Genomic DNA, 26,696 nt, shown 5'->3' with positions numbered 1-26,696 from the left:
AGACGCTGGATTTTATTCTCATAGGAGGGCTTTTGTTGTTGTTGTTATTTGAGACAGGGTCACTGCAGCCAGGAACTCCCAGGCTCAAGCGATCCTCCTGCTAGGCCCAGCAGTGTGAGCCACCACGCCCGGCCTCATGGGAGGGTTTGGAGGATTCTGCCTAATGAATGTGGAGGGCTTGACGGGGATGCCCGGTTAGAGCCGGAGAAATGTCGCCTGCTGTGCTTCACAGGGACCCATGAATATTTGCAGAATCAATATTTGTCTTTAGGGCAAACACATGACGTCATTTAAGTATAAATAAGGGGCAAGACGCGGAAGCGGTTTAAGCAACAGTGGTGTCCCCGCTGAGAAGCACTGAATAACCCCTGACCTACTTCCCTGTCGCCTCTAATTAGGGTCACCTGATCTCCAGTTACAGGCGCGAAAGATCAAAGAAACCGGGAAAAAAAATTGAGCCACGGCGCCCCCTGGCGCCCACGCCACGTGCCTACACGCGTCGGTCCCCAGAGCGAAACTCTGCATCTCCCCAGAGGGGGGAGTTTAAAACGTTAAACTTTAATATCATGTCCCTTGTACTCCCTCCATCTCCCGCCACTTAAAACGCGTCCCTGCCCAAGGCTGGGGCCGGGAAGCAGCGCATCTAGGCTGGCGTCTCCCTCAACCCCATGAACCTGCCAACGCTGCGCGTCCACCTTTCTGCTCCTGGTGGGACCCTAATAGCAGAACTGCTGGATCGGAGGGGTTTGTGCTTTGCTCAGGCCCCTCCTGCAAAATTGTGTGTGCAATTTTTTCCTGGAATGTCCTTTGATTTCCCTGAATTCTCAAAAGGACCTGCGACCTCAAAATCGGGAAGGTCCCCTGTCTCCGTCTGGGGTTCTCCTGGTGGCAGTCCTGGAGGGGCCGTGTCCCCAGAGGTGACCAGATAGGAATAAGCAGCGCTCCACTGGGGGGCGCCACGCCCAGCTTCCCCACCCTCCCCACCCGGCACCCCCTCCCCAGGCCCCCGTCCCCAGCCGGGCTTCAAGGCCAACATCAGAGACGTGGACACCAGCCTGCCCCAAACTCAGGCCCATTCTATGGTTTCCTACTGCACCAGCAGGACTCAAATCCTGCCCGTGGCAGGTTAGGTTAATAAAAATACTCTGCTTGTTAATAAAAATACTAACAGATCTAGTCAAGGGTCAGTATCCTTCCTTCCAGCTCCCACCTGGGGACTGGGGGGGGGGCCCCAGTGGCTCTGTGGATTTTGCCTCCCCTGTTATCTCCCCTTGCTTCCCTGATTCCTCTTCATTTTCATTCTCCACTCAAACTTTGCCTTCTCTAGGACGCCTTCCAGGATTGCCCCCCAGACTGGGTGAATTAGGGTATCCTACGGGCTCCCACAGCACCACCTGTTGCCTCAGATTACCTGCCTGGCTGCAAACAAATACACCCATTAAAGGGTCTGATAAGTCCTGCAGTCAAGAGTCTCTGTGAGCCCCCTGAGGCAGGAGAGCGTGTCTCACATAAACACTAGCTCTGACACCAGAAGAAGGACAGATGCCCTCAGGGGAGCAGGGAAGGTTCTGGGAGGACATTAGGGCATGGTGGGGTCTGAGGCTCAGGTCTGACCAGCACAGCTCCCAGGGGCTCCCTTGGAAAGAAAGTGAGGTGTGCACTGGCTGGCAGAGACGAGGGGAGAATTTATTTCTCTGCAAAAGGACAGGGTGGGAAGGGACAGAGTCAGGGCAGGGCAATGTCTTCTAGCTTCTGGTCCAGCGTCTTCAGGTCACTGAGGAAGCGGGTTGGGGTGAGGATGTGCGAAGAGCCTGGGCGGGAGGGGAGGGTTGGGAGGTGGGGGCACTGCCTTGGCCCCAACAAGCCCCAGCCAGGCCCCTTGGCCAACTAAAGACTCAGGAGTCTCAAAACCTGGGAACGTAGGAGTCCAGCCCCGCAGTGACCCCTTCCCTGGGAACCAGGCCCCAGCCCGCCCCGGGGCCCCCGGTGCTGGCTACTCACCGATGAGCACCTCCCACTTGCCCTCGGTGGCCCTGGTCACCTCGTAGGCGGCCCTCATCTCTGACATGGCCACACCGCCCATGATATACACGATGAGTCGGGGCCCCGCCCGGGCCTCGACGCCCGCCTTGTTCTTGTGCCAGTGGCCAAAGCGGGCACTGTGCGTGGGGAGGGGCAGAAGTTAGTCCAGGCTGAAGAGCTCCCGTCACCTCCATGGCCCCCAGGGAACACGGGTCTGGGTGTGGGTGTGGGCCGTCCCCAGTGCCCTCACCTCACAGCGGCCTGGGAGCTGGGCGTGGGGGCAGGGTCGGACACAAAGGGCCACAGCTTTCTGTCCAGCCGGTCCTCCACAGCATCCTGAGGGCCGGAGAAGGAGGTTTAGGGGAGGAGCCCCAGGCCATGGGGCCTGGTCTGGAGTCCCCTTTATGGGGGGTGCTCAGGGGCCCAGTTCCCGGCAGTCAGGAGCCACCATCTGAACCTTCTGCCCCCTGGCGACCCAGGAGTGTGGCTCCCAGCCCCTTGGGGACCCAGAAGTCTGAGCCCCCAGCCCCTCAGGGCCCCAAGAGTCCAGGCACCCAAGACCCGTGGGGAGGCAGGAGGTGGCAGGACTCTAGCAGGACAGCCAAGAAGCCGAGCCCCTGGCCTGTTACTAGCTGATGCTGCCGCTTAGGGGTGCCAGCAGGGCCAGGGGCTGCTGCAGGAAAGGGCTCAGAGGATACAGAGGGACATAGCAGAGGTGGCCAGCAGGTGGGGGGCCCCTCTACCGCCCCAATTCCTCAGCTGCAGGCTTGGGGTGTCCCCCTCGGCAGAGCAGGCCGGTGCCAGGGGAATGCCAGTAATGAGGGATTTTCCCTTAAGCCCCGAGGCTTAGCGCTGTGGGCAGGAGGGAGGCTGAGCCGCTGGGATCAGGGGATCCTGATCAGGCCCCACCCCCCCGCCCGCTGGCTTGGTACCTCCATCACATCCTTGATGACAGGGGTCCAGCGCGACAGTTGATAGGTGGGCTCTGTGCGCTCCCGTCGCTCCAGCCTGCTGGAGGTCCCCGGGCCCTGCAGGCGGGGCAGGGTGGTGGATGCTCAGGGCCAGAGAGAGACAGCAGAGGCTGAGCCCAGAGTTGAGCCCACATGGGAAGTGGCTGTGTGCGGGTGTTGGGTGGTTGGGGGGGTCCTCAGAGACCCCTAGAAGCCCATGTCAATTGTGTGCCCTTCCCCCCACGCTGGAGACCCTACTACCCAACCCCAGGACTCAGACCACATGCCCTGCACCGAACCACCACCAGGGCCAGTGTGGCAGTGACCACACCTCACAAACCCCCTCCCTGCCCACTGTGTGACCCAAGATTGGGGACAACCCTGGTGCCCTCTGGTCCCCAGTCCAGACTATACACAGTGCTCTCTGTCCCCCAGGAACCACACCGTGCCTGTGCACCCCAGAGCTGGTGACACGTTCTCCACCCCACAGGGCCCAGGCTCTGAGCCCACGCCTGTTCCTGGCATACCCCGGGGTTGGTGGTGACAGTGCCTCCCAGCTGCTCCAGGTTGCGGATGAGGCTGCTGTGTGCCTGCACGTTGGCGTGCTGGATCAGCTTGGCCAGGTTCTCCTCGCTCACACCTGGATGGGGGGTGGGGGTGGCCACAGCCCTGGGTTTAGGGGTGTTCGGGTGGGGAGAGGAGGCCCCGGGACTCTGATGGGTGGGGGACCCTGCAGTGGGGAGGTGCTCAGGTCCTAGGGAGCCCTGGGGTTAGCGTTCTGATGTCCGGAGCACTCTGGGTGGGAATTCCCCAGGGGTTAGATTGGGGGTGCTCCAGAATTAGATGAGGGAGCTCCAAGTCTGTAGGAGTCACAGATTGAGGGTCTCTGTGTCAACAGGGAGCCCTCGTGTCAAAGGGTGGATCCCAGATCAACAGAGGAAGGTCTCAGAGTCGGTGGGGGGGGGGGGGAGTATCTGTGGGGTCTGCTGTGCCTGGTGAGTGGAGGCATCCCAAAGACAGGGCAGTTGTAGGGTTGAGAGCTTCCCAGGATTCACCGGTGAATGGGGGCATCCCAAGACCCCCCACGTCCCCCCACCCACCATTCCGTAGGATGATGTAGAGCAACAGGACCCGGATCTTGTCATAGGCTGGCACCGCTGCGTCCAGCAGCACCGGCACGATCAGCTTCATGGCGTCCTTGATCTTCTCACCCTCTGCGTCGGAGCCCATGGCCAGGTCCTGTGGGCAGGGGGGCAGCTGTCCTGTCTGCTGCTAAGTGTGGGGGGTGGGGGGAGGAGGGCACGGGGGCATCTCCAGGGAGCAGGCAAGGCAGGGGCATCCCCAGGATCACTGGCAAGATGTTCGGGCCCAGACTCATCCTAGTAACAGGTTTCCCAATAACCCTACCCCTATCCAGGAACAACCTGTCCACAGGCTCCGCCCCTCACCCAGGTCCCACCTCTCCAAGGCCTTGCCTACCTCATCAAGGCTCCGCACCCCCACCCAGGTCCCACCTCTCCAAGGCCCTGCATTACCTTGTCAAGGCTCCGCCCCTCACCCAGGTCCCATCTCTCCAAGGCCCACGCCCATCTAATCAAGGCTCCACCCCCATCCAGGTCCTACCTCTCCAAGGCCCCTCCCACCTCACCAAGGCTCCGCCCCTCACCCAGATCACACCACTGCAAGGCTCTGCCCACCAATGCACAGGCCACACCCCTGTCCCGGGACCACCTCTCCACAGACCACCCCCAACCCCCACCTCCTTACAAGCCCCACCTCTCCCTCAGGCCCCGCCCCTCCCCAGGCCCACCCCCTCTGCACGCCCCGCCCACCTGCTCCACACTGCACAGCTTCTCCACGCAGCCCTTGAAGCGCTTCATGCAGTCATCCGCTAAGTGCAGGTGTGTGGAATACTGCAGGGTGGCGGCGGGAGTTGGGGGTAACAGAGGCTGAGTCAAGGCAGAGCGCCAATGGCCTGAGCACGGGTTGAGGGCCCCAGCAGCTGAGGTCCTCCCCTCCACCTCACCTTGTTCAGCTCCTTTTGGTACTGTGGCATCTTTTTCAGGATGTGAGACAGATCTTTGATGTTGGCCTGGGGCACAGAGGAGTGGGCGGGCTTGAGGCCAGGCCCTGCCCACCTGAGGCCCGGCTCCAGGCTGGGGGATCCAGACAGCAGCCCCGCCCCGCCATCCGGAGGGGGCTTCCCCGGAGACCCAGGCCCGCCCCTACCTTGTCCGTGGTCAGCCTCTTGCTCTCGCAGAAGGTCTTCAGGAGCTCCGTGACCCTCCTAGCCATGAGGGTGGGCAGGGGTAAGACTAGAGGATGGTGGTCACACTGTGGGATGGGGGGGCCAGGGGACGCATGTCCCTGCACTAGGCCATGGGTAAGTCCTCCCACAGGGGAGGGGCACCCGGGGATGGGGTGAGGTCAGAGGACAGTCCAGAGTCCGCCTGAGGGGCACGGGTGCAGCCAGGGGTCCCACAGCCACGTACCAGGCCCACAATGGGGGAGAGGGTGGGGGCGGGGCGGGGCGCGCACGCACTTGGACACATCTGCAATGTGCATGTGCCGGAGCTCCACCCATAGGTCGTCGTCCTCGTCCAGCAGGACGGCCTTCTCCCGCGCCTCGCTCAGCCCGGTGGTCTCGTACCTGTGGAGGAGGGGACATGGGGATAAGGGACCCAGGCCAGTGGCAGTGTAGGGGGGGAGGGAAGAGGGGGGTTCCGGGGTCACCCACCTGTACGTGTCCTGCTCAATGTCCAGCAGGTCATAGGCCATGGCCTGGAACGTGAGCTCATGTAGCAGTGGGGACACGGGGTCGGCTGCACGGTCCATGATCAGCAGCTGGGAGCGGGTTTTCTCAGGGCCCTGGGGGTGAGGGTGGGGGCGGCGATGAGGATACTGACCCTGACCCTGGCTGGGGCCTTGCCCCACCTCCCAGCATGCCCCCTCACCTCGCCCAGACTGGGAGTGTCTGCCTTGAAGGCGTTTAGCTTGGCCAGGACCGAGTGCGCCAGCTGGGCCGTGTCCTCCGGGCCCCTGGGGGTGGGGCGGTCACACACGGGGAACATCAGGGTGTGGGGTTGGAGTGAAGACCAGGGCAGGGGGCAGAAGAGAGGTTAAAGGTTGGATGCCAGATGGGGTCAAGGGGAGCAGGTGGCATCAGGGTGGGGGCTGGGCGGGGTCCCCACTTGCGGTAGCGGATGGCCGGGTACTCCTGCAGTGTGGCACACAGGGTGGCGATCTGCTGGGCCAGTGCCTCGAGCTGCCGTGCCCGCTCCCCTGCCCGGAAGGGGCAGTAAAGGTTGTAGGTGCTGTGCGGGGCATCCAAGGAGAACACCTGGGGGACAGAAGGGCAGGGGGCCGTCGCTATTACGTGCACACCACCGGCCTAACCTCAGCTACCACCACCTGCACCTCCCTGGGGGGCTCCCTGATCCCAAGTCTGCTTTGCCAGCCTGCAAGCAATGCCTGGAGGAGTCGGGGATAAATCCCCCAGCCCCCGCCCAGGACTGGCCGGAGCCTTACCTGACCCTCATAGGGCAGAAAGGCAAGGTGGATCTCCTTCAGCGTTTTCACCGCCTTTGCCAGACGGGAGCGTCCCAGCTCACTGAACAGGGCATCGGGGCAGGCTGGGGTGGGCAGGAAGGGGGTGTGAGGCCAGAGCACCCTCATACCCCCTCATCCCAGCCCCCACCCCCCCAGTTCTCTCACTCACTGTCAGTGAAGAAGACGTGTGCCGCTTTGTAGGTGAAAGTTGGGGTCCCCTGGAAGTCTGCGATCAGGGCCTGAACTGACTGGGGAAGGCAGGTCACTCTCTGGGCCTGGCCGTGCATCCCCCAGACCCATCCTCTCTGCCTGGGCCTCCCAGCTGCTGCCCATCCCCCACCGCATGCAAACATGCACACAGGCGTGCACACACAGTCACGCACACACGTGCACACATGCACACGCTCGATCATGTGGGCACCTTCTCCGTGGGACTCAGCAAATAAATGGCCTCCAGGCTGGGGATGGGTTCTCGCCGTTTGTTTATGTCTTCAACAACTGGTGGGGACAGAGGAAGGGGCACACATGGCTGGCATCGGGGCAGGGACACATGGGGAGTCTCAGGTTTGGGGAGTTGATGCTTGGAGAGAAAGGTTAGACACTTGGGGGGACTGAGGGAGGTACCTTAGGGGTGAAGGGGTACCTTAGGACCTCTTAGGTCACCCAGCTAAGAGGCACACAGACAAGGTTCTGCATACTTGACGGTCGCATTCTGGGGTCCCCACATTCAGAGTCCACCCTAGGAGTCCTACGTGGGGCTCTACACAAGGCTGCACAGTCAGGAAAGCTGACCCCTTGGGGATCAAAGCTGGGAAGTCCTGCACAGTGTGGGCTCCCACGCTCAGCTTGCAAGTTCAGGGAACGTACTTGGTCACACACTCTGGGATGTCTGCCCAGGGGGCTGCAGACTAGGGAGTTCTGGACAATTTAAGGGGAATCCTACACTCAAGGGCTGCACCCCATGGGGGCTCTACATTCAGGGGGTCCCACACTCAGGTTCCGTGTGGGGGGTGTGGGGTGAGGTGGCATGGTGGGGCATCCACTCACTGGTGATGCCCTCAGCCAGGATGTCTGACATTTTGCAGCAGGAAGACAAGATGCGCATGCTCGGGTGGTCCATGATGAGCACCTACCGGGGTGGATGGACAGATGAGCTGAGGGACAGACAAATGGTGGAGGAGGCCACAGCTGGCCCTAGGAAGGGCCAAGGCAGCGGGTGGGGTGGACGGTTTCAAAGGCTAGCTGGGCAGGACCCATCTACCCGACGCCATTCCTGGGGACTAGAAGCCTCTTCCTCCCAGAAAGGAGGGGAGTCCCACATTCAGGGCCCTCCCCGTGGGCCTGGACAGGACAAGGGCTGCCCCTGGGGCACTCAGGCATCTGCCTTGCCCCTACCTTCCATTCCCCATCCTTCTTGACACTCCGAATGACTCCACTCAGGATTTCTGCAGGGAAGAGAGGGGAGGGCTCAGGATGCTGGTCCTCGGCCCCACCCCACCCCTAGCCTTCTCCACCTGAGGGCTAGACCCCCCTTCCTAACTCCCGCTTATGCCTACCCCTAATCCTGTAAGGTGGCTCCTGGCATCACCCCCAACTTACAAACAGGGAAACTGAGGTTCTGAGAGGACAAGCAACTTGCCTAGTGCCTGGGGCAAACGTAGCTACCAGAGAAATATGTTTCAGATGAATTGAATGAGAAGTTGAAAGCCGTGGCTCACCTACAGGTCTACCTGCCTCCAGGGCTGGGCCCTGGGTTTTCCCACCTGCGACCTCAAGTTGTCCCGCTCTGGGGGTTTCAGCCAGACCTCCGCTCCACTTCCATCAGTCCCCCCTGGGCTAAGATGCAGGACCCCTGGTTCCCAGCTCTGAGGCATGCCTGGCTGTGGTTACCCTACCGCCCTCCAGCCTCAGTTTCCTCATCTGTAAAATGGAATCACTGGTTTTCCCCATCTCCCCATTAGGCCCTGTGTAGAAAGAGCTCCTTTTTTAGTTGGAGGGCGGTGGGGGGGGGGGGTGGTTTGAGCCACAGAATGCTCTGCCCAGAAGAAAAAGCGGGGAGAAGGGACACGGTGGCCCCGCCCGGCCGTGTCCACTGTTATCAAGACCGCCAGGGCGGAAGAAGCTGCTGAGGCCGGAACTACCCGGGGTGGGGGAGGGAGGACCTCCCCCCTCCCCCCAAGAACCCTGGTCCGCGATGCCCGGACGCCTGGGTCCTCGCGCTGCAACGGGGCTGCTGGGGATGGGGCAAGCAGGAAGGTGTCCCCCACACCACCCCCGTGGGGCCTGGACACGCTCCCTGAGCGCTCACACGCCCTGAGGTCACTGACCAGCGCACCACTGGGCCCCAGGAATCCAGTCCCCAAACTTTGCCCGGCTCAGAGACCCGGCAGTCCGGGCGTCTAGCTGCGTCGTCCTTCTCGGCGCAGGCAGCCTAGGAGGCCCGGGAGTCCGGGCCCCAGCCTACGCCACCCTCTACGTGTCCCCTTCGGGTCCCCGGAGTCCAGTCTCCCAACTTTGTTCCGCTCGGGCACCGGAGAACTGGGGTGCCCAGCTGGGACTGAGTCCCCGGCCGCCCCCTCGAGGGTCAGGTGCTCGAGCCCGGCCCCCAACTCCCCCCAACTCCCGGGGTCCCAGAGTCCGCGCGCCCCCAGACCCCTCCCGCCAGGGAGGCACTCACTTTCCCCCACCACCGCCTTCAGCCCCGAGGGCGCCATCTTCCCCCAGGGGCGCTGTCGCCGCTTCCGGGTCTGTCCCAAGGTGGGGGCGTGGCCCCGCGCGACACCCACGTGGACAGGGCCCCGCCCCCCGCGCACCTGGCCCCGCCCAGGCCGAGGAAGTGGAGTCCCTGGCGGGGCGGACCTGCAGGTGCCGTCGGAGAGGCACGCCCCGACGACAGCTCGCAGACGCAGACCGGAGCTCAGGCACACACGCTCCCCGGACTTGTGTGATCGCGAAAGCGGGATGGCAGGGGAATAACCCCTCATCCTCCCCAGGCCGTTGTGTCTGCGAGCTACACCGTGCCCACTGGAGGCCACGGGGCCACAAACCTCCAGGCCTGGGACTATGACACACCTGCCTTCTGTACCTCAAAGTTCAGGGGCAGCAGCATCAGGCTTGGACATCTGATCGACCCAGGACACCTAGTGTGTGCCGGGCACCTGTGCTGTTCTCACTGGGTCCTGCTGGACACAGTCGAGGAATCCGAGGCTCTGTAGGACCGATAGTCCAAGGCCACATGATGAGTGAGCCTCCTGGGATTTGAGCCAGAGCTTGTCCCCAGAGGAATGCTTGTCACAGCCTCACACTTTCCCAGGTGCATACGCACCTAGCCTCGTGGGCCAACAATCTACACACATGAAAGGCTTACACACACACACACACACACACACACATTTGCATTAGATTTGGAATCTCGGGCCGGCTCCTGCTGTGTGTCCGCTAAGGGCTGATGCCCTGTCACCTAGAGGGCACAGTCCCAGCAGTGGCACCCATACAAATAAGGTTGCAGATTTAAGGTGTGACGTATGTGTGTAAATACAGACTCCTGCTCTCCTGAGCCGGGTCCTTCACGTGGCCTCGGTGATGAAGCGTCAGCAGGTGCCAAGCCCTCTGCCACAGACATGGAACATACAGGAGTGAATCACACCAGATGGCCTGCCTGTGTCGCATTTAATGTTGAGGGGCGAGGGGAGACAGAAAAGAATCAATTCTGCCCTCAAGGAAATAAACTGTGATGTGATAACAAGTTGCACGGGGGTAGGGTGGGGACTGTATTGTGGGCGGGCCCAGAAGGCGGCATATCTGAGGAAGTAGCTTTCAGACTTACCCCTGAATGATATTAAGAAGCTGGGCTGGGTGCGGTGGCTCACTGCTGTAATCCCAGCACTTTGGGAGGCCAAGGTGGGAGGATCGCTTGAGCCCAGGAGTTCAAGACATAGCAAGACCCTGTCTCTACAAAAAATTTTAAAACTTAGCCAGGCATGGTGACACGTGCCTGTAGTCCCAACTACTCTGGAGGGTTGAGGCAGGAGGATCGCTTGAGCCCAGGAATTGGAGGCTGCAGTGAGTTATGATTGAATCACTGCACTCCAGCCTAGGTGACAGAACAAGACCCTGTCTCTCGAAGAAGGAGGAAGAGGAGGAGGAGGAGGAGGAGGAGGGGGAGCTTCAGGAGGCTGTGCAGCTGGAGGGAGGCCGGAGAGGGGAGCAGGGCCGGAAGTGAGGTCATAGGCCAGCAGGGGCCAGACTTCTGCAGGATAAGGGAGGACTAACCCATCTTGGAACCCCAGGTAGGCAGGACTTTCAGTGCTAAAAATAGGACAGTCACAGGCAAACCAGGACAGTTGGCCACCTTAGGTAGAAGTTTGGGCTCTTTCTGTCTCCCTTTCCCCCTCCTTCCTTCCCTTCTTTAACAGCCTTACTGAGATATAACTCATATACCATACAATTCACCCAACTAAAGCGTAGGAGTCAATGGCTTCTGGTATATTCCAGGTTGTGCATCCATCACCACCACCCATTTTAGGACATTCCCATGACCCCAAGGTGTTTGGGTTTTATCTTGACAACAACAGAGACCAAATGAGTTTTGAGCAGGCAAAGATGGGGTCCCCTCCAGATCCTGGGGGAGGCAGTCAACAGGGCCTGCCACCCCCACTCCTCTATCCTTGGTGGGGGTGACCAGTGTCTTCCGATGTTATGGCCTGCCCCAGACCCCCAGAAGATATTAAGTCCTAATCTCCCATATTTCAGAATGTGACCTTATTTGGAAATAGGGTTACTGTAGATATGAGTTAGAACTAGGCCATCCTGGAGTAGGGTGGGCCCCTAATCCTATGACTGGTGTCCTTATAAGATAGCCATATGTCTGCCTGATTCTGTGAAGGTGGTTAAAAAAAAAAGCTATGCCTGTAATCCCAGCACTCTGGGAGGCTGAGGTGGGAGGATTGCTTGAGCTCAGGAGTTCAAGACCAGCCTGAGCAAGAGTGAGACCCCATCTCTACTAAAAATAGGAAAATTAGCTGGGCGTAGTGGCGCTTGCCTACAAGCTACTTGGAAGGCTGAGGCAGGAAGATTGCTTGAGCCCAGGAGTTTGAGTTTGCAGTGAGCTACGATGGCACCACTGCACCTTACCTGGGGCAACAGAATGAGACTGTCTCAAAAAAAAAAAAAAAAAAAGAATTAGCCATATGAAGACAGGGACACAGAGGGAGCATGCCATGTGACCACAGAGGCAAAGACTGAAGAGTTGCAGCAACAAGCCCAGGAACACCAAGGACACTAGGCAAAGGCAAGGAAGTACCCTGAGATCTACAGGGTTTCTGCCAACACCTTGAGTTCAGGCTTCCAGCTTCCAGAACTTTGACACAGTAAATTTCTGCTGTTTTAAAAAGCCATCCAGTCTTTCTTTGGCACTTTGTTCCGGCAGCCCTAGGAAATGGATACAACCGATGAGGAACAGGACATCTCCTTGGCGTGGAGGTAGAGGGTGTGACCGTGGGTCTTCGTGGGGCAGGGCTGGTGATAGCGCAGCCCATTTATTCTGCGAAGAAACTTCTTCCTGGTTTCGTGGAAGGTGTCTTGAGGAGGGAATGGGGACTCCCCAGTGGCATCCCCTCCTAGGGAAGCGAGGGAAAGGCACAGCAGCTCAGGAGAGGAGACAGGGACCTCCTCTCCTCCCTGCCTGCCTCCCTCCCTGGGAGTGTGGCCTCCTGTTCGCATGCGGGGCTGGGGTGATGGGTCAGAGACAGCTCAACTTGGCACTTGGATGGCTCGGGGACAGGAGATCTCAGACTTTCTTGTCTCAGGGCCTGAGGTGGGCAACCAGGCCCCAGGGACAGTGAGCAGGAGGAAACGTGGCCAGAAGAGCGCTTGAATCATTGCCAATGACACAGAGTTGGTGCTAGGCTGGCCGGTGGTGCCCAAGGTGGGTGTAGAGAGGAAGGGAGGGAGGGAGGGGTCCTGGGCCCCAGCTTCCTCTTCCCCTGCCCACTGCAGGTGGCAACTGCCCTTCCAGTAGGAGGAGACCACAGGCACCAGTGGGGGGACCTGGGTGGCTGGGAGGGGATCATCCTGCACTGGTTCCCACTGGTGGGCTGCACTGGGTAGAGCTGGCCACTGCTCTACCCTGTCAGCCTGTCTTCTCCAACCGTCAGGACACTGCTCTGCTCTCCTGGGACAGCCCACCTGAGAGTCCCTGGGGCCTGTTAATTGCTGCTGGGCCCAGCAAGGTCCAAACCCAGGTCACCCTGTCCCCTACCCCCATGCCAGACCCAGTATCATTGCAGGCAAACAATTATCTGGATCATCTTTATGGGGCTTAAGCTTGGGTGGGAGCAGATGGGGCATGAGCTGGGGATTTGAGGCTTGGGGGGTGGATCCACACCCCCACGTCCTGGTCATTTAAAAGGCCCTCTCTGGCACGGGGCCGGGGCAGAGGCCGCAGAAAAGTGGACAGAGCCCAGGGGCAATGACAGACCAAGAAGAGAAGGCAGAGGAGGGGGGCTCGGCTCTCTTCGCCAAGGTGAGAGGGCCTCGCCCTGCCCCCAGTTCCTCAAGATCCCAGAGCCTGTGATTGCCAAGATGAATTAGTTTGTAGGGCACCTAATTACCGAGCCAGTCTCCTAGGACCCCCTGACCCAGTTGCCACCATAGGAAGGGGCTGGCGGGCTTGAGTGTCTGCATGGCCGGCCCCAGCCCCAGGGCAGAGGGCAGGGCTTTAGGTTCTGACCCTGTGAGACGGAGCATGCTGGGACTTGTGGGGGGGGGTGCCCTGGGCCATTTCCCTGGTGTGAGTCCCAGCTCCCAGGCCACCCACCCCGCAGGCCCCAATCTAGGACGGCGGGACACTAGCCCTGAAGCCTGTCCCCTGGGGCGGCACCACGTGAGGCAGCACTGCTGGCTGGGGCCCCGGGGCGGGGGCCAGGATTGGGAAGGAGACTCATGTCTCATTTGGAGCAGCTCTGCAGAGCAGATCGGCAGCGGGCACCATGGTGAGAGCTGAGGGGCCGACTGGCAGGTGGCCGGCTGGGAGAGCAGGGGAAGGGTCCCCGAGCTGAAGGGCGAACTAGACCAAGTGGGTCTGTCCCCAGGAGGGCTCCCCGGACCAGGAGGGCTTCTTCAACCTGCTGAGCCACGTGCAGGGTGACCGGATTGAGGCGCAGCGCTGTTCACTGCAGGCGGGGCCGGGCCAGACCACCGGGAGCCGTGAGCGTGGGCATGAGGGTGCCATCTGGGGAAATGGGGCAGGAGTGTGCAGGGCGAGTGACCATCTGGGGGGCACTGAGGGCAAGGGGTGGGGGAGATGGCCATGCATCCTGGAGGTGAGGGGCTGGGGATGGCGGCCCCAGCCAGGCTGTGTCCTCCTGCATCTGCCTGTATGTCCACCTCCATGTGCCTCTGCTCCATGCAGAGGGTGGCCCCACGCCCGAGATGGACAGCCTCATGGACATGGTGGCCAGTACCCAGGGTCGCCGCATGGATGACCAACGTGTGACAGTCAGCAGTCTGCCTGGCTTCCAGCCTGTGGGCCCCAAGGTAGGTGATATTCTCCCAGTGCTGAGCAGAGACCCGTCAGCCCGCCCATCCCAGCCGGGAGTGAGCGGGGCCTGCCCCCACCTCTGTCCACCATGTCCATGGCCCATGGACATGCCCCTGACTTCAGACGGGAGGGGCCTGAGGTCATGCAGGAGCCATGCACGTCTCAGAGCTGTGGCCGGAACTCATGGCTCCTGCCCCCACATCTGTGAGACGCAGGATGCTGGGACTTGGGGGAGGCTCTTGGGCCATTTCCCTGGTTTGGGGGAGGCTGAAGGGAGAGAAGAGGACCCATTCCTGGGAAGACACCCCCAGAGAGGAGGACACGTAAGCTCACATGAAGAACACATCTGCACAATCACGTGTGTTGTATCACATGTATTTATGCACAGCTTGGGTTCTGATCGAGACCCCAGTGAGAGCCCCAAGGCCAGCCACCTCACACCCAAATTCCATCCTAAGTAGCGGGTAATGAAGGTTAAGGTGGATGAATGTGGGACATGGGTTCACACCTGCACCCTCTCTGCAAGGTTTGCGTCACCTCTGGCTTGGCTGACCCTTCTTCATCCACAGGACGGAGTGCAGAAACGAGCTGGGACCCTCAGCCCCCAGCCCCTGCTCACTCCTCAGGACCCGACCGCTCTCAGCTTCCGTCGGAACAGCAGCCCCCAGCCGCAAACACAAGCCCCCTGAGGGCCTGAGCCATCCTGGGCCCCACTCGGCCCCCGAAAGCAGACAATAAAACACTCCCATGAGAAAAAAGAAACTGAGTACGTGTTATTTCATTGGATGGGAGGGTAGCTAGGACTCAAGCACTTGGAGGGCTCAGGAGTTCTGCTGGGCAACTCGAAGGAACTTCTCCTCCTGCTGCTTCCGCATCCTTTCTTTGAATTCTTCTATCTCTTGACGCTGGTGGTGGGAAAGTGGGTGGGATAGGAAGGAAGGAGGGGGCACATACTTCAGGGCCTGGACCCCTGTCCCACCACCCTGGGGCCTACTTCCCCAGAGCACGGCTTCAAAGTTCAGTGTCTACGCTGGAAGCCCCATGCTAATTACAACCAGGATCCAAGTGGGCTCAGCTTCATTCTTCAGGGAGAAGGCAACAAGGAAACAAAAATGCTCCTCTGCTCTCAGTTCCCCATTCATGGCTGAGGGTAAAACTTTCATTTGAAACCCACCATGGCCAAGGGGATCCAGCCTCCTCCATCCCTCTAGGGGAAGAAGAATAGATCACTTACCTGGCCCTCCTTCTCAGGTGGCCACAGCTCCCTCTGTGGGGACAAAGTCACAGCTGGGGGCACAAGCCAGGTGCCCGCAGAGCCCCACACTCAGGGTAGGGTCAGCTCATGGGAGGCAGACATTGGTACTCAGCAGACTGGTTCCCCACACCCTCCCCCACTCCCTGGACTGAACCTGTTGAACACTCTCCTTAATGCCCACCTTGCGCAGTATGACGTAGTCCTCAAACCATTCAGCCTGATTCGAAATCCAGAACATAGCCACAGGGAAAGCGAGGTAGAGTGTCATCTGGAAAGGCAGAGGACGGGGGAGCAGAGCCAGGGATGTGCACTCCAACAATGTGCAGAGGTTGCTCAGAGCTTGGAGGACCCATCCTCCTGGGGAGCCCAGGAGCACCCTAGAACACCCACTAAGGGTACAGAAGCCTCACACCTTAAAACCTAGCCCCTCAAATCCAGGAGGCCTTATTCCTAAAAGCCCCTCAAAGCTGGGAGTCTCTGTCTCAAAGAAAGACACACACGTACTACCCCCGGTAGCACAAGAACACCTACTACAATCAAGACACCTCCTCCAGACCTCAATACCCACCCCCCCTAATCAGATGCCCCCAACAAGCCCAGGAGGCTTCATTCTTCAAATCTACTCCCCTAAGTCTAGGAGTCTCCCTGTCTGAGACACCCACCCACCCACCATGCACCCGAGAGCTCCCCCAGGATCTGAAGCCTTTCTTCTTAGAGCTCACCCCTCTCAGAGGCCCTTCCTCAGTACAGCCTTCTCAGAGCCCCCAAACCCAGAAGCCCTACTCCGAGAGGCCCCTCCTCTGGGTTTCCAACCGTAAAGGTCCCTCTCAAATCTCAAGAGCTTTCTTCCCAGAGCGCCACCCTCTTTCGAGTCCGCCCTCTTCACAGCCTCTTCCGCGGATCCAGGAAGATCCCCTGCCCAGCCTCCCAACCCACTCACTCCTGGGTTCACTGACCCGAAACACCTCCAGCTTCACCCCCATTTCGCTTCTCCGGGTTTACAAAGCCACTTCCGCCCAAAGTCGACCCTCTAGCAACACAGCAGCTCATTGGTGTTTCGCGGACTCCACTGCTGAAGCTGATTGGCTGATGAACCCCCAGGATGACGTCATCTTCTGTGCCTCTTCTCTGCTTCCGTTCGCGGGCGTCTTCTAAACGAAAGTCAACAGCGCGGGCCGCGCAGTGGGAAGGATTCAGCCAATAGGACACGGGCATGGCACGGGGGGGCGGGTCTTCGGTGGGAGACCTCATAAGCCCGCGACTCTTGTCTGTACCTGGACATCCAGGAAAATGGTGGTGATGGCGCGTCTCTCGCGGGCCGAGCGGCCGGACCTTGTCTTCGTAAGTCCACAGCGGAGCTGAGGGTGGCCCGTGTGGGCGCATTGAGACCTGGATGCTGCAGGGGATTGGGGCCAGGTCACTCAGTGGATTTAGGTCGAAACTGTCCCAGGCCAAAGGGTGGGGAAACCTAACGGGCCAGAAGCCGGCTGGTGATGTCCGCACTGGGGTGCCCAGGGTGTCGCACCTGGTGAACTGAGTAAAGAGCTGCTGTCGAGTTTAAGGGCCTGGCGTCCCAGGCCAGGGGGCGGAGATGGGGACGCGCGGGGAATGGAAAAGATGAGAGGTCGCATATGTGAATCTTGACAGGTAAAAATCTTGTATCTGAAATAAAAGCATGGTGACCACGCCTTTCTGGCTTCTGGCGTGAAGGCTTGGTGTTCTGTCTAGGTCAGGTCTGGAGCGTTATAGTTTCTGGGTAAAGTCCTGGCGTCTGGGCTAAGAGAACTTTGATGACAAGGAACTTGTCAGGCAATTGCCAGTGGGATTCCAAAGAGCCGAGGACGTGGTGTCTGCGTTAGGGGCCTGGCATCTTCAGATTTTTGGTGTCCAGGGTTAAAGGCATGGTGTCTAGTCTGTTACTTTCCTTCTGAGGTAAAGGCCTAGCCTCCAAGTTCTGGGGCAGAGTTGAGCTAGACTCTGGCTAATGGGATTTGGAGGGGTCAGTGGCCTGGTATCTGGGCCTGGGGGCCCTGGTGGCTGAGGTAAAGTTCTGGTCATCTGGGTCTGGGGCGGTGATGGGTCATGTGGTGGCATTGGGAGCCTGAGGTGCCAAAGGCCTGGTGTCTAGGAAGAGGTATGTTTTAAAGAGGTCTGGTGTCCAGGGCAGAGGCCTGTCATCTGGACCAGGGCCCTGGTGTCTATGGAGTCTGGTGATCTGGGCCAGAGAGTGGGCGGTAGGATTTGGAGCTCCAAAGTCTAACGTCCAGGTGATGCAGGCTCATGTCTGTCCTGGAACCATAATGACTGAGAGAAGTCTGATAATCTGGGTATGATTGTGGGCAGGTGAATTCTGAGGGGTAAAGGTCTGGATTAGTGTCCTGGTGTGTGGTGACCTGGCTGCCATGGTGGACAGTGGGATGTGGGATCCAGGCAAAAGTCTGGAGTTTGGGCTGGAGCCCCAGTAGTGGGGTGATGCTGCACTCAGGCTCTGAGGGTAGGTCTCTCTTCTCCCCCTTCCCTGGCCCTGGCAGGAGGAAGAGGACCTCCCCTATGAGGAGGAAATCATGCGGAACCAGTTCTCGGTCAAATGCTGGCTCCGCTACATCGAGTTCAAACAGGGTGCCCCGAAGCCCAGGCTCAATCAGCTGTATGAGCGGGCGCTTAAGCTGCTGCCCTGCAGGTAGGAACGGCTCCAGCTGCCCTGCCCACAAGGGCAGGGCAAATGGTTCCGGGGGTCCTTAAAGCTGACCAATCAGTGTCTGTCCCATCCTATTCCCTAGCTACAAACTCTGGTACCGCTATCTGAAGGCACGGCGGGCACAGGTGAAGCATCGCTGTGTGACTGACCCTGCCTATGAAGATGTCAACAACTGCCACGAGAGAGCCTTTGTGTTCATGCACAAGGTGGGAGCTGGGCGAGGAGATGAGAGGGAAGGTGGGGCTCAGTCCACGGAGGTGGGCCAGAGCAGGCGGGCTGGGCACAGCATGGGAAGGGTAGGGGGTTGCGGTCCTGTTTCCTCTGTGCACGAGAGATTGGGTTGGACTCAGTCCTGGAGTTGGGGGTTCTGGGTCCTGCTGCATTTATGTGGAAGTCCATGGAGTGGCTCGGCCATAGGACATCTAATATCTGTGTCCAAGCCATGGAGCCCACAACTCAGACCCGGCTGCTTCTCCCTCTACCGCCAGATGCCCCGTCTATGGTTGGATTATTGCCAGTTCCTGATGGACCAGGGGCGTGTCACACACACCCGCCGTACCTTCGACCGTGCCCTCCGGGCACTGCCCATCACGCAGCACTCTCGCATCTGGCCCTTGTACCTGCGCTTCCTGCGCTCACACCCACTGCCCGAGACAGCCGTGCGAGGCTACCGGCGCTTCCTCAAGGTAAGCCCAGCAGGTGGGCCGGTTCCCCAGGTTGGAGTTTCCAGAAACTGGCTCACTGGGACACCAGCCCTGTGTGGGATGTCACTCAACAGACAGGACATGGGACGATACACAAGCTTGGTTTGTGATTTGTGTCTTTATTTTCCAAATAGTTTGCACCTGTTTCACATCAGGCATAGAGACGGGGTGGTGTGAACAGGACGGTCCCTGCCTGTGTGGAGCTTTAGGTGGACAGACACACACTCACTGCCCACATAAACCAGAATAAACTGCAGCCGTGGTGAGGGCAGGAGTGAGAGATGGGCAGAGCTATGGGAACATATGACAGGCAAGGTTGAGAGTGGAGGTGCCAGCTCGGTGGGGACAAGGGCAGTTTGCTCCAACTTGTATTTGTTGTACATAGGGAAACCCTTAGCACAGTGTACTTTGCGTGGGTTGGGGGGTTGTGGTGGAAGCAAGGCAGGCTGGACCACTGGAGTCTAAAACAGACCAGTTGGGACTGGCGTTTGGCCAGTGAGGTTGAAGCTAAATGAAGTCTAAGGCGAGACTAGTCGGGGCTAAGGTTGGACCTATGGGGTCAAGGCTGGACCAGTGGGGCCAAGGCTGGACCTGTGGGAGTCCAGGCTAACCCAAAAGGGCCAAGGCTGGACCAAGGGGGCCAAGGCTGGGTCAGCAGGGCTGGCTCTTGGCCAGGACAGTGGCAGAGGGGTGGCAGGAGGCCCAGAGCCACCGAGTCGGGAGGGGGGTGGCCCTGCTGCCCCACTGACTGCTGGCGGGGTGGGTTGTTCCCCAGCTGAGCCCCGAGAGTGCAGAGGAGTACATTGAGTACCTCAAGTCGAGCGACAGGCTGGATGAGGCCGCACAGCGCCTGGCCACCGTGGTGAACGATGAGCGCTTCGTGTCCAAGGCTGGCAAGTCCAACTACCAGGTGGGAGATGGGAGCCCAGCAGGGGTGGGGGGGTGGCTCCCCCCACTTCAGGACCAAGACTGAGACTCTTCCCTGCCCTCCTCCCCGCACCCTGCAGCTGTGGCACGAGCTATGTGACCTCATCTCCCAGAACCCGGACAAAGTGCAGTCCCTCAATGTGGACGCCATCATCCGCGGGGGCCTCACCCGCTTCACCGACCAGCTGGGGAAGCTCTGGTGCTCGCTGGCTGACTACTACATCCGCAGTGGCCACTTCGAGAAGGTACTCGCTGGCACACAGGCCTCTGGGTGTGGGGCGGGGTCTCCCGCCCATACTCAGACGCCGTTTGTGACAGGAGTGCATGTCTACAAGCATGATTGCCGTCCCAGAGTTGAGGAGAGGCAGGACAGTCCTGCCCGCGAGCACACCAGCCTTGGCGTCAGCCAGACCTGGGTTCGAGGTCCATACCCCCTGGCTGTGTGGTCTGGGTCCTGCCAATCCTAGGTGTCCCCGTTTGCAAAATCAGGGTGATACTCACTTCCTGGCCCTTGGAAAATCAGCAGTGATGCTGGCAGAGCACCAAGCAGGTGCTTGACATGAGGGCCACTCCTTCAGGGGTTCATGTGTCTGTGATTGTCCTTGTCAGCTTGTTCTTGTCATCAAGCTTAGGGGACAGGGGAGTAGATAGTGCTCTGGGAGTCCCAGAGGGCTGGCTGCAGCTGCTGTGGCCTGAGGGAAGGTGAGTGCCAAGGCAGGGGAGGCTCAGGAGCTGAGGACGTCGTGGACGGCTGGGACCCCTTTTTTTTTTTTTTTTTTTTGAGACAGAGTCTCACTCTGTTGCCCAGGCTAGAGTGAGTGCCGTGGCGTTAGCCTAGCTCACAGCAACCTCAAACTCCTGGGCTCCAGCAATCCTCCTGTCTCAGCCTCCCGAGTAGCTGGGACTACAGGCATGCACCACCATGCCCGGCTAATTTTTTCTATATTTTTAGCTGTCCATATAATTTCTTTCTATTTTTAGTAGAGATGGGGTCTCGCTCTTGCTCAGGCTGGTCTCGAACTCCTGAGCTCAAACGATCCGCCCACCTCGGCCTCCCAGAGAGCTAGGATTACAGGCATGAGCCACCGCGCCCGGCCTCGGCTGGGACCCTTGCAGATTGAGGGGGCGCTGGCCATGCTACCCAGCTGGGGGAGCCACCAGCGGGGCATAAGCCGGTGCGCATTTTTCTGGATGCACTTGCCAAAGCTGTGGAGATAGTGGGCCAGGACCAGTCAGGCTGAGACAAGGGGCCTGAGCTGGGGTGGGTGAGGGGTGAGGAGTGAGGGGTGGGGGGTGGGAGGGCTGGGAGGGCCGGGAGGATGCAGGCCAGAGAAGGAGGTCGGGCAGGCATGAGGAGTGCTTTGGAGCCCTCCATAGATGAGCTAAGGGGAGGGTCCCTGCAGGCTGCACCACTAAGCGCTTTAAACGCTGGTTTCAGTGAAGCCTTGAGGCGACTCTGTGCAAGGGGCTGTCGCCCACAGTTTACCGAGGAGGCCCTGAAGGTCCTGAGGTCACTCCGGCTGCACAGGGCAGGGCTGTCCCACGGCCCCATGCTGGGGTCAATGCCCAGAGCCTGTGGTGCTGGGCAGCCCAGCAGCAGTTCCAGTTTAGGGCTGGTGCTCAGGGCGCTGCTGCCTGTTCCTCGCGTCACTTTCTTCTCACCTCACGCCCTCCTTCCCCGCCACAGGCTCGGGACGTGTACGAGGAGGCCATCCGGACGGTGATGACCGTGCGGGACTTCACACAGGTGTTCGACAGCTACGCCCAGTTCGAGGAGAGCATGATTGCCGCTAAGATGGAGACTGCCTCGGAGCTGGGGCGCGAGGAGGAGGGTGAGCCTCAGGGAACGGGGGTGCGGTGCTGGTGGGAGAGAGGGGTGGGTGGATGGCAGTGGGTGGGGGTGGGGGCATGTCTCAGATGGGGCCAGCCCCAGGTGGCTCAGCCAGGGTCTGACAGGGAGGGAGGCTGGGAGGACAGTGGGGGTTTGGGGTCCTGGAGGAGCCAGGATTGGGGACATGGCCAGAGGCTGGCAGAGCAGGAGGTCTGAGGGGAACTGCAGGAGTCAGAGCAGTTTCACAGTAGCAGGGGCTGGCGGTGGGTCTCAGGTGGACAGCTGGGTGGGCAGTTGATTGGACAGCCAAGCTGGGCCTCTGAGGCCCAGGCACTTGGCGGGTGGCTGGAACAGAGAGAGGGCTGGGAGCCAGGTGGCTGCCTGCTGAGGCCTGTACCCTCACAAACATGTTTGTGGCTCCCAGATGATGTGGACCTGGAGCTGCGCCTGGCCCGCTTTGAGCAGCTCATCAGCCGGAGGCCTCTTCTCCTCAACAGCGTCTTGCTGCGCCAGAACCCGCACCACGTGCATGAGTGGCACAAGCGCGTGGCCCTGCACCAGGGCCGGCCCCGGGAGGTGTGTGAGGGCCACCCTGGCCCTGCCCTGGCTCCACCCCTCTGTGTGCCCTGCTGCTCCTCTGGCCCCACCCCCTGGACTCTGCTCACCCTGGCCCCTCAGCCACAGGTGACCCCGCCTCCTGGGAATCACTGCCATATGGACACCTGCAGGGCCCAGAGTCCAGCCTGACCTCCCTCTCCTGCCCCCAGATCATCAACACATACACGGAGGCTGTGCAGACAGTAGACCCCTTCAAGGCCACAGGCAAGCCCCACACACTATGGGTCGCGTTTGCCAAGTTCTATGAGGACAACGGGCAGCTGGATGATGTGAGTGCCTTGCTGCATGTGCACGGACACAACTGTGTCTCTGAGCCTTGGTGGTGGGGGCTGTCTGGTGGGCAGGGTCTCAGCCTGGCCTCTGCCCACCCCTGGCAGGCCCGTGTCATCCTGGAGAAGGCCACCAAGGTGAACTTCAAGCAGGTGGACGACCTGGCCAGTGTGTGGTGCCAGTGCGGGGAGCTGGAGCTCCGACACGAGAACTACGACGAGGCTTTGCGGCTGCTGCGGGTAAAAACAAGCTCCGGCCAGGGGCAGGGGCGGTGGGCTGTGCAGCCAGGGCCTGGGACAGGCCCTGAGCGCCGCCCCCTCCTGCCATCTCCCCTGCAGAAGGCCACGGCACTGCCCGCCCGCCGGGCCGAGTACTTCGACGGCTCGGAGCCCGTGCAGAACCGCGTGTATAAGTCCCTGAAGGTGTGGTCGATGCTCGCCGACCTGGAGGAGAGCCTCGGCACCTTCCAGGTGAGCCTCCCGCGGCCGGTGAGGGACAGGGCCCTGGGCACAGCCCCAGAACGTGCTCCAACCTGCCCCTGTCCCCACAGTCCACCAAGGCCGTGTACGACCGTATCCTGGACCTGCGCATTGCCACACCCCAGATTGTCATCAACTATGCCATGTTCCTGGAGGAGCACAAGTACTTTGAAGAGAGCTTCAAGGTGAGCGGGCTGGAGGCAGATGGTCTGGAGGTCCCAGATGGCAGTGTCCCTTCCTCAGGGCCCTCAGGCACTGTAAGAGTTTGGTAGGGCCACCGTGACACGGTACCACAAACATCGTGGCTTAAACAACAGGGTTTTATTATCTCACAGTGGTGGAGGCTGGCAGTGCAAGATTGCGGTATCAGCAGGGTTGGTTTCTTCGGAGGCCTGTCTCCCTGGCTTGCAGATGGCCGCCTTCTCCCTGTTCTTCGTGTGGTCGTCTCTTTGTGCGTGTCAGTGTCCAAATTTCATCTTTTCAAAAGGTCGTTAGTCATAATGGATGAGGCCCACCCTAGTGGCATTGTGTCTAGTGATCTCATCCTCAAATCCATCTGCGTTCTGAGGTACTGAGGGTTAAGACTTCAGCGTGTGAGTGTCGTAGGGGCACGGCCTGCAGCAGGCACTGAGTCCCGCCTCCATGTACATGTATGAGGGGGGCTCGGGGGCGTGTTGGTGCTGGTTGTGCAGGCCATCCCCACCGCCTGCTGCTCAGGTGACAGGTCGTAGGTCGTGGGCTGTTTTCGTGTGGTGAGGCCCTGTCCCACGTCAGAGTGGTCGTGCTTGCGTGGATATAGAGGTCGTGCACATACACTTGTGCCGTCCCCTGCCCCTCTGCCTGGGAGTGTGCACCTTCCCCCAGGACACTGGGAGCCCATGTCTGCAGAATTCAGGAGCACCCTTGCCTCTACCCATAACGTCACCTACTAGGTGCCAGGCCCTGGGCTTAGTAAGTCCTTCTGCACCTTGGCCTTGGGGTCCTTGCAGGCTGGGAGGCCCAGAAGGGAGGGGTGTACAGGCAGGGCCCTGTGTGTGGAGCCCAAGGGAGACCTGGGCAGGGTCCTGACAGATGTCACCCAAGAGCATCCTGGGTGCCAGGTGGTCTCCACCCGCAGACTCATCTACACGACTCCCCTCCTGGGACAGGCGTACGAGCGCGGCATCTCGCTGTTTAAGTGGCCCAACGTGTCCGACATCTGGAGCACCTACCTGACCAAATTCATCGCCCGCTATGGGGGCCGCAAACTGGAGCGGGCGCGGGACCTCTTCGAGCAGGCGCTGGACGGCTGCCCTCCCAAATACGCCAAGAGTGAGGAGGGCGGGCGCGGAGGAGGGCTTGGGAAGGATCGGCGTGGGCTGGGCCTCTGACTGATCCCGCGCTCACTGCCCTGCCCTCCCTGCCACAGCCCTGTACCTGCTGTACGCGCAGCTGGAGGAGGAATGGGGCCTGGCCCGGCACGCCATGGCTGTGTATGAGCGGGCCACCAGGGCTGTGGAACCTGCCCAGCAGTACGACATGTTCAACATCTACATCAAGCGGGCAGCTGAGATCTACGGAGTCACCCACACCCGTGGCATCTACCAGAAGGCCATCGAGGTGCCTGCCACAGGGGGCCCAGTTTGGGGGCTGGAGGTCCCCAAGAGGGGAGGATGGAAGGGGTCCCTGCAGGCAGGAGGGGCTGGAAGGACGGCCGCAGTGCGTTGGGAGCTCTCCAAGCTGCCCCAGCCTCATACCCTGGTCTCCCTGACCCCACGGTCACCAGGTGCTGTCGGACGAGCACGCCCGAGAGATGTGTCTGCGGTTCGCGGACATGGAGTGCAAGCTCGGGGAGATTGACCGCGCCCGGGCCATCTACAGCTTCTGCTCCCAGATCTGCGACCCCCGGGTAGGGCCGGATACCGGGAGCAATGTTGTCGGGGAGCCCGTGGCCCAGCTGGCCAGCTCACGCCCCTGCTCTCCGCCCCACAGACAACAGGCGCGTTCTGGCAGACGTGGAAGGACTTCGAGGTCCGGCATGGCAACGAGGACACCATCAAGGAGATGCTGCGCATTCGCCGCAGCGTGCAGGCCACGTACAACACGCAAGTCAACTTCATGGCTTCGCAGATGCTCAAGGTGTCGGGCAGTGCCACAGGCACCGGTGAGCAGCTGCCATGGGCCGCCCCCAGCCCGGGCCGGGCGCACAGCGGGTGCCTCAGCCCTGCCCAGCCTTGGCCTCCTGGGTCTGGAGGAGAACTTGAGGGCTGGGAAGGGCCCCCCGTGGCTCTGACCCCTGCCCCCACCCCCGCAGTGTCCGACCTGGCCCCAGGGCAGAGCGGCATGGACGACATGAAGCTGCTGGAGCAGCGGGCGGAGCAGCTGGCGGCTGAGGCCGAGCGGGACCAGCCCCCGCGGGCCCAGAGCAAGATCCTGTTTGTGAGGTGAGGGCCGGGAGCGGGGACAGGCCCCATAGTGGGGGGCACGGAGCCAGGGGAGCGGGGCCCGCTGAGGCAGCACACCCTCCACCCCCAGGAGCGACGCGTCCCGGGAGGAGCTGGCGGAGCTGGCGCAGCAGGTCAACCCCGAGGAGATCCAGCTGGGCGAGGACGAGGACGAGGACGAGATGGACCTGGAGCCCAACGGTGAGGGGCCGGCCCAGCAGGGGCGGGCAACAGGGGGTGGCGACTGGCCTCTGGCCCAGAAGAGTGACCGGCCTCCCCGCCTCCCCCCCAGAGGTCCGGCTGGAGCAGCAGAGCGTGCCGGCCGCGGTGTTCGGGAGCCTGAAGGAAGACTGACCCTCCCCCACAACGCTCCCCCTTCCTGCAATACAGCCCATGTTTGTACGTCATGGTCTCGGCCTCCTTCCTGCCGCCAGGTACCCGGAGGGACTGCCAGCTCAGGAGCGCCCTGGCCCCGTGCCCGGATTGGCTGCTGCGGGAGGTGGGGCTGCCGGGCCCCAGGCCAGACACCCGCCCCACCCTCACCCCGCAGAGCCAGTTCTGGACGCTGAACGGCCAGTCGCTCTGCCGCCTGGGGCCCCAGAGCGGGTCCTGCCCAGAAGCCTCCTTGAGCCCTGAGCCAGGGGGCATCCGGCCCCCTGACTGCCAGGCAGGGCCTTTCTGCATCCCCAAGCGCAGCCGCTCCCAGGGTGAGGGGCGCCCACCGTCAGAGAGAGCCCTGGAGTCGGGCAGGCCCCGGTCCAGCTCCATGAACTTGGCAGTGAGGCGCTTTCCCTGGAGGGGGGCCACGAGCAGGGCGTGGTCCTTAGTCCTAAGCTCCGGGAAGCCATTAGCGGGCCCTAAGCTATTAAGGGGTTTTAAGCATCAAGAGATATAATCAGATTTGTGCTTCGAACAGGTCACACAGGCTGCTCTGTGGCCAGGAGGCAGCTGGGGACATGGGGAGGCCCAGGCTGGTGGCTTGGACTGTGGAGGGCAGTGGGGGACAGGTCACAAGGCTGGAAAGAAGTGAGACAGGTGTCAGGGCTGGGCCCTGCCTCTGAGACGGCCACGGTGGCAACTGGATCCTCAGATGTGGAGCTCAGAGGAAGGGAGACGACCCCTGGCCCAGAGAGGGTGACCATGCCTGGAAACGTAGACAGGCGGCCAGGGAGACAAGATTGAGCTAAACGTGGCCCCGGCCCAAATGCCAGGGAAAGCCATCAACAGTGACACAGGGGCGTGAGATCCAGCCAGGGGGTGGCAGAGGCCAGGGAGGGCTGGTCAGAAGCCTCCTGCCCAGGAGGTTGGCTCGGAGGCAGCTGAGAAGCACCCCAGCGGCGGGTGGGGCAAAAAGGCCTCTTCGGACCTCAGCAGGAGCCGCGTCAGGGCCACTGAGAGGGCACAAGAGACGCCAGGGTTGATTCCAGAAA

General features: G+C 60.8%; 4 protein-coding genes across 7 annotated transcripts; 2 read left to right on the top strand and 2 right to left on the bottom strand.

Annotated features, from left to right (window-relative positions):
• Positions 1-1,665: 1,665 nt before the first annotated feature.
• STXBP2 (syntaxin binding protein 2) lies at positions 1,666-9,251 on the bottom strand. Of its 3 annotated transcripts, XM_069496161.1 has the most exons (20): positions 9,199-9,251; positions 7,917-7,966; positions 7,569-7,650; positions 6,943-7,019; positions 6,831-6,836; positions 6,691-6,796; positions 6,501-6,604; positions 6,164-6,312; positions 5,927-6,011; positions 5,710-5,840; positions 5,515-5,622; positions 5,202-5,259; positions 4,999-5,064; positions 4,805-4,885; positions 4,073-4,211; positions 3,500-3,612; positions 2,955-3,050; positions 2,273-2,358; positions 2,002-2,159; positions 1,666-1,811 (listed from the first exon to the last, which is right to left on the bottom strand). In XM_069496161.1, the coding sequence occupies exons 1-20, from the start codon at positions 9,233-9,235 to the stop codon at positions 1,726-1,728; spliced, it is 1,818 nt and encodes a 605-aa protein (XP_069352262.1). In that variant the 5' UTR covers positions 9,236-9,251; the 3' UTR covers positions 1,666-1,725. The 3 variants fall into 3 exon arrangements, with proteins under 3 accessions (XP_069352262.1, XP_069352261.1, XP_069352266.1); XM_069496160.1 differs by lacking the exon at positions 6,831-6,836 and having other exon boundaries at positions 6,691-6,769; XM_069496165.1 differs by lacking the exon at positions 6,831-6,836 and having other exon boundaries at positions 6,691-6,760.
• A 4,219-nt stretch (positions 9,252-13,470) lies between these two features.
• PCP2 (Purkinje cell protein 2) lies at positions 13,471-14,759 on the top strand. The gene is made up of 4 exons (XM_069496132.1): positions 13,471-13,513; positions 13,613-13,727; positions 13,933-14,057; positions 14,631-14,759. The coding sequence occupies exons 1-4, from the start codon at positions 13,511-13,513 to the stop codon at positions 14,748-14,750; spliced, it is 363 nt and encodes a 120-aa protein (XP_069352233.1). The 5' UTR covers positions 13,471-13,510; the 3' UTR covers positions 14,751-14,759.
• Positions 14,760-16,331, bottom strand: PET100 (PET100 cytochrome c oxidase chaperone). 2 transcript variants are annotated; one of them, XM_069496151.1, is made up of 4 exons: positions 16,273-16,331; positions 15,498-15,584; positions 15,296-15,328; positions 14,760-14,957 (listed from the first exon to the last, which is right to left on the bottom strand). In XM_069496151.1, the coding sequence occupies exons 1-4, from the start codon at positions 16,297-16,299 to the stop codon at positions 14,883-14,885; spliced, it is 222 nt and encodes a 73-aa protein (XP_069352252.1). In that variant the 5' UTR covers positions 16,300-16,331; the 3' UTR covers positions 14,760-14,882. The 2 variants fall into 2 exon arrangements, with proteins under 2 accessions (XP_069352252.1, XP_069352244.1); XM_069496143.1 differs by having other exon boundaries at positions 14,766-14,966.
• Positions 16,332-16,588: 257 nt separating this feature from the next.
• XAB2 (XPA binding protein 2) lies at positions 16,589-25,673 on the top strand. The gene is made up of 19 exons (XM_069496120.1): positions 16,589-16,657; positions 17,848-17,996; positions 18,097-18,220; positions 18,503-18,700; positions 19,494-19,628; positions 19,726-19,890; positions 21,333-21,477; positions 21,901-22,052; positions 22,244-22,363; positions 22,472-22,603; positions 22,703-22,834; positions 22,915-23,028; positions 23,992-24,154; positions 24,252-24,442; positions 24,609-24,731; positions 24,815-24,986; positions 25,137-25,266; positions 25,358-25,467; positions 25,559-25,673. The coding sequence occupies exons 1-19, from the start codon at positions 16,607-16,609 to the stop codon at positions 25,618-25,620; spliced, it is 2,568 nt and encodes an 855-aa protein (XP_069352221.1). The 5' UTR covers positions 16,589-16,606; the 3' UTR covers positions 25,621-25,673.
• The last annotated feature ends 1,023 nt before the right edge of the window (positions 25,674-26,696 follow it).

Source organism: Eulemur rufifrons, chromosome 2 (genome assembly GCF_041146395.1).
Source record: "Eulemur rufifrons isolate Redbay chromosome 2, OSU_ERuf_1, whole genome shotgun sequence".
Taxonomy (NCBI): domain Eukaryota; kingdom Metazoa; phylum Chordata; class Mammalia; order Primates; family Lemuridae; genus Eulemur; species Eulemur rufifrons.
Note: the sequence above shows the minus strand (reverse complement) of the source record. Positions and strands in the feature narration are given on the sequence as shown.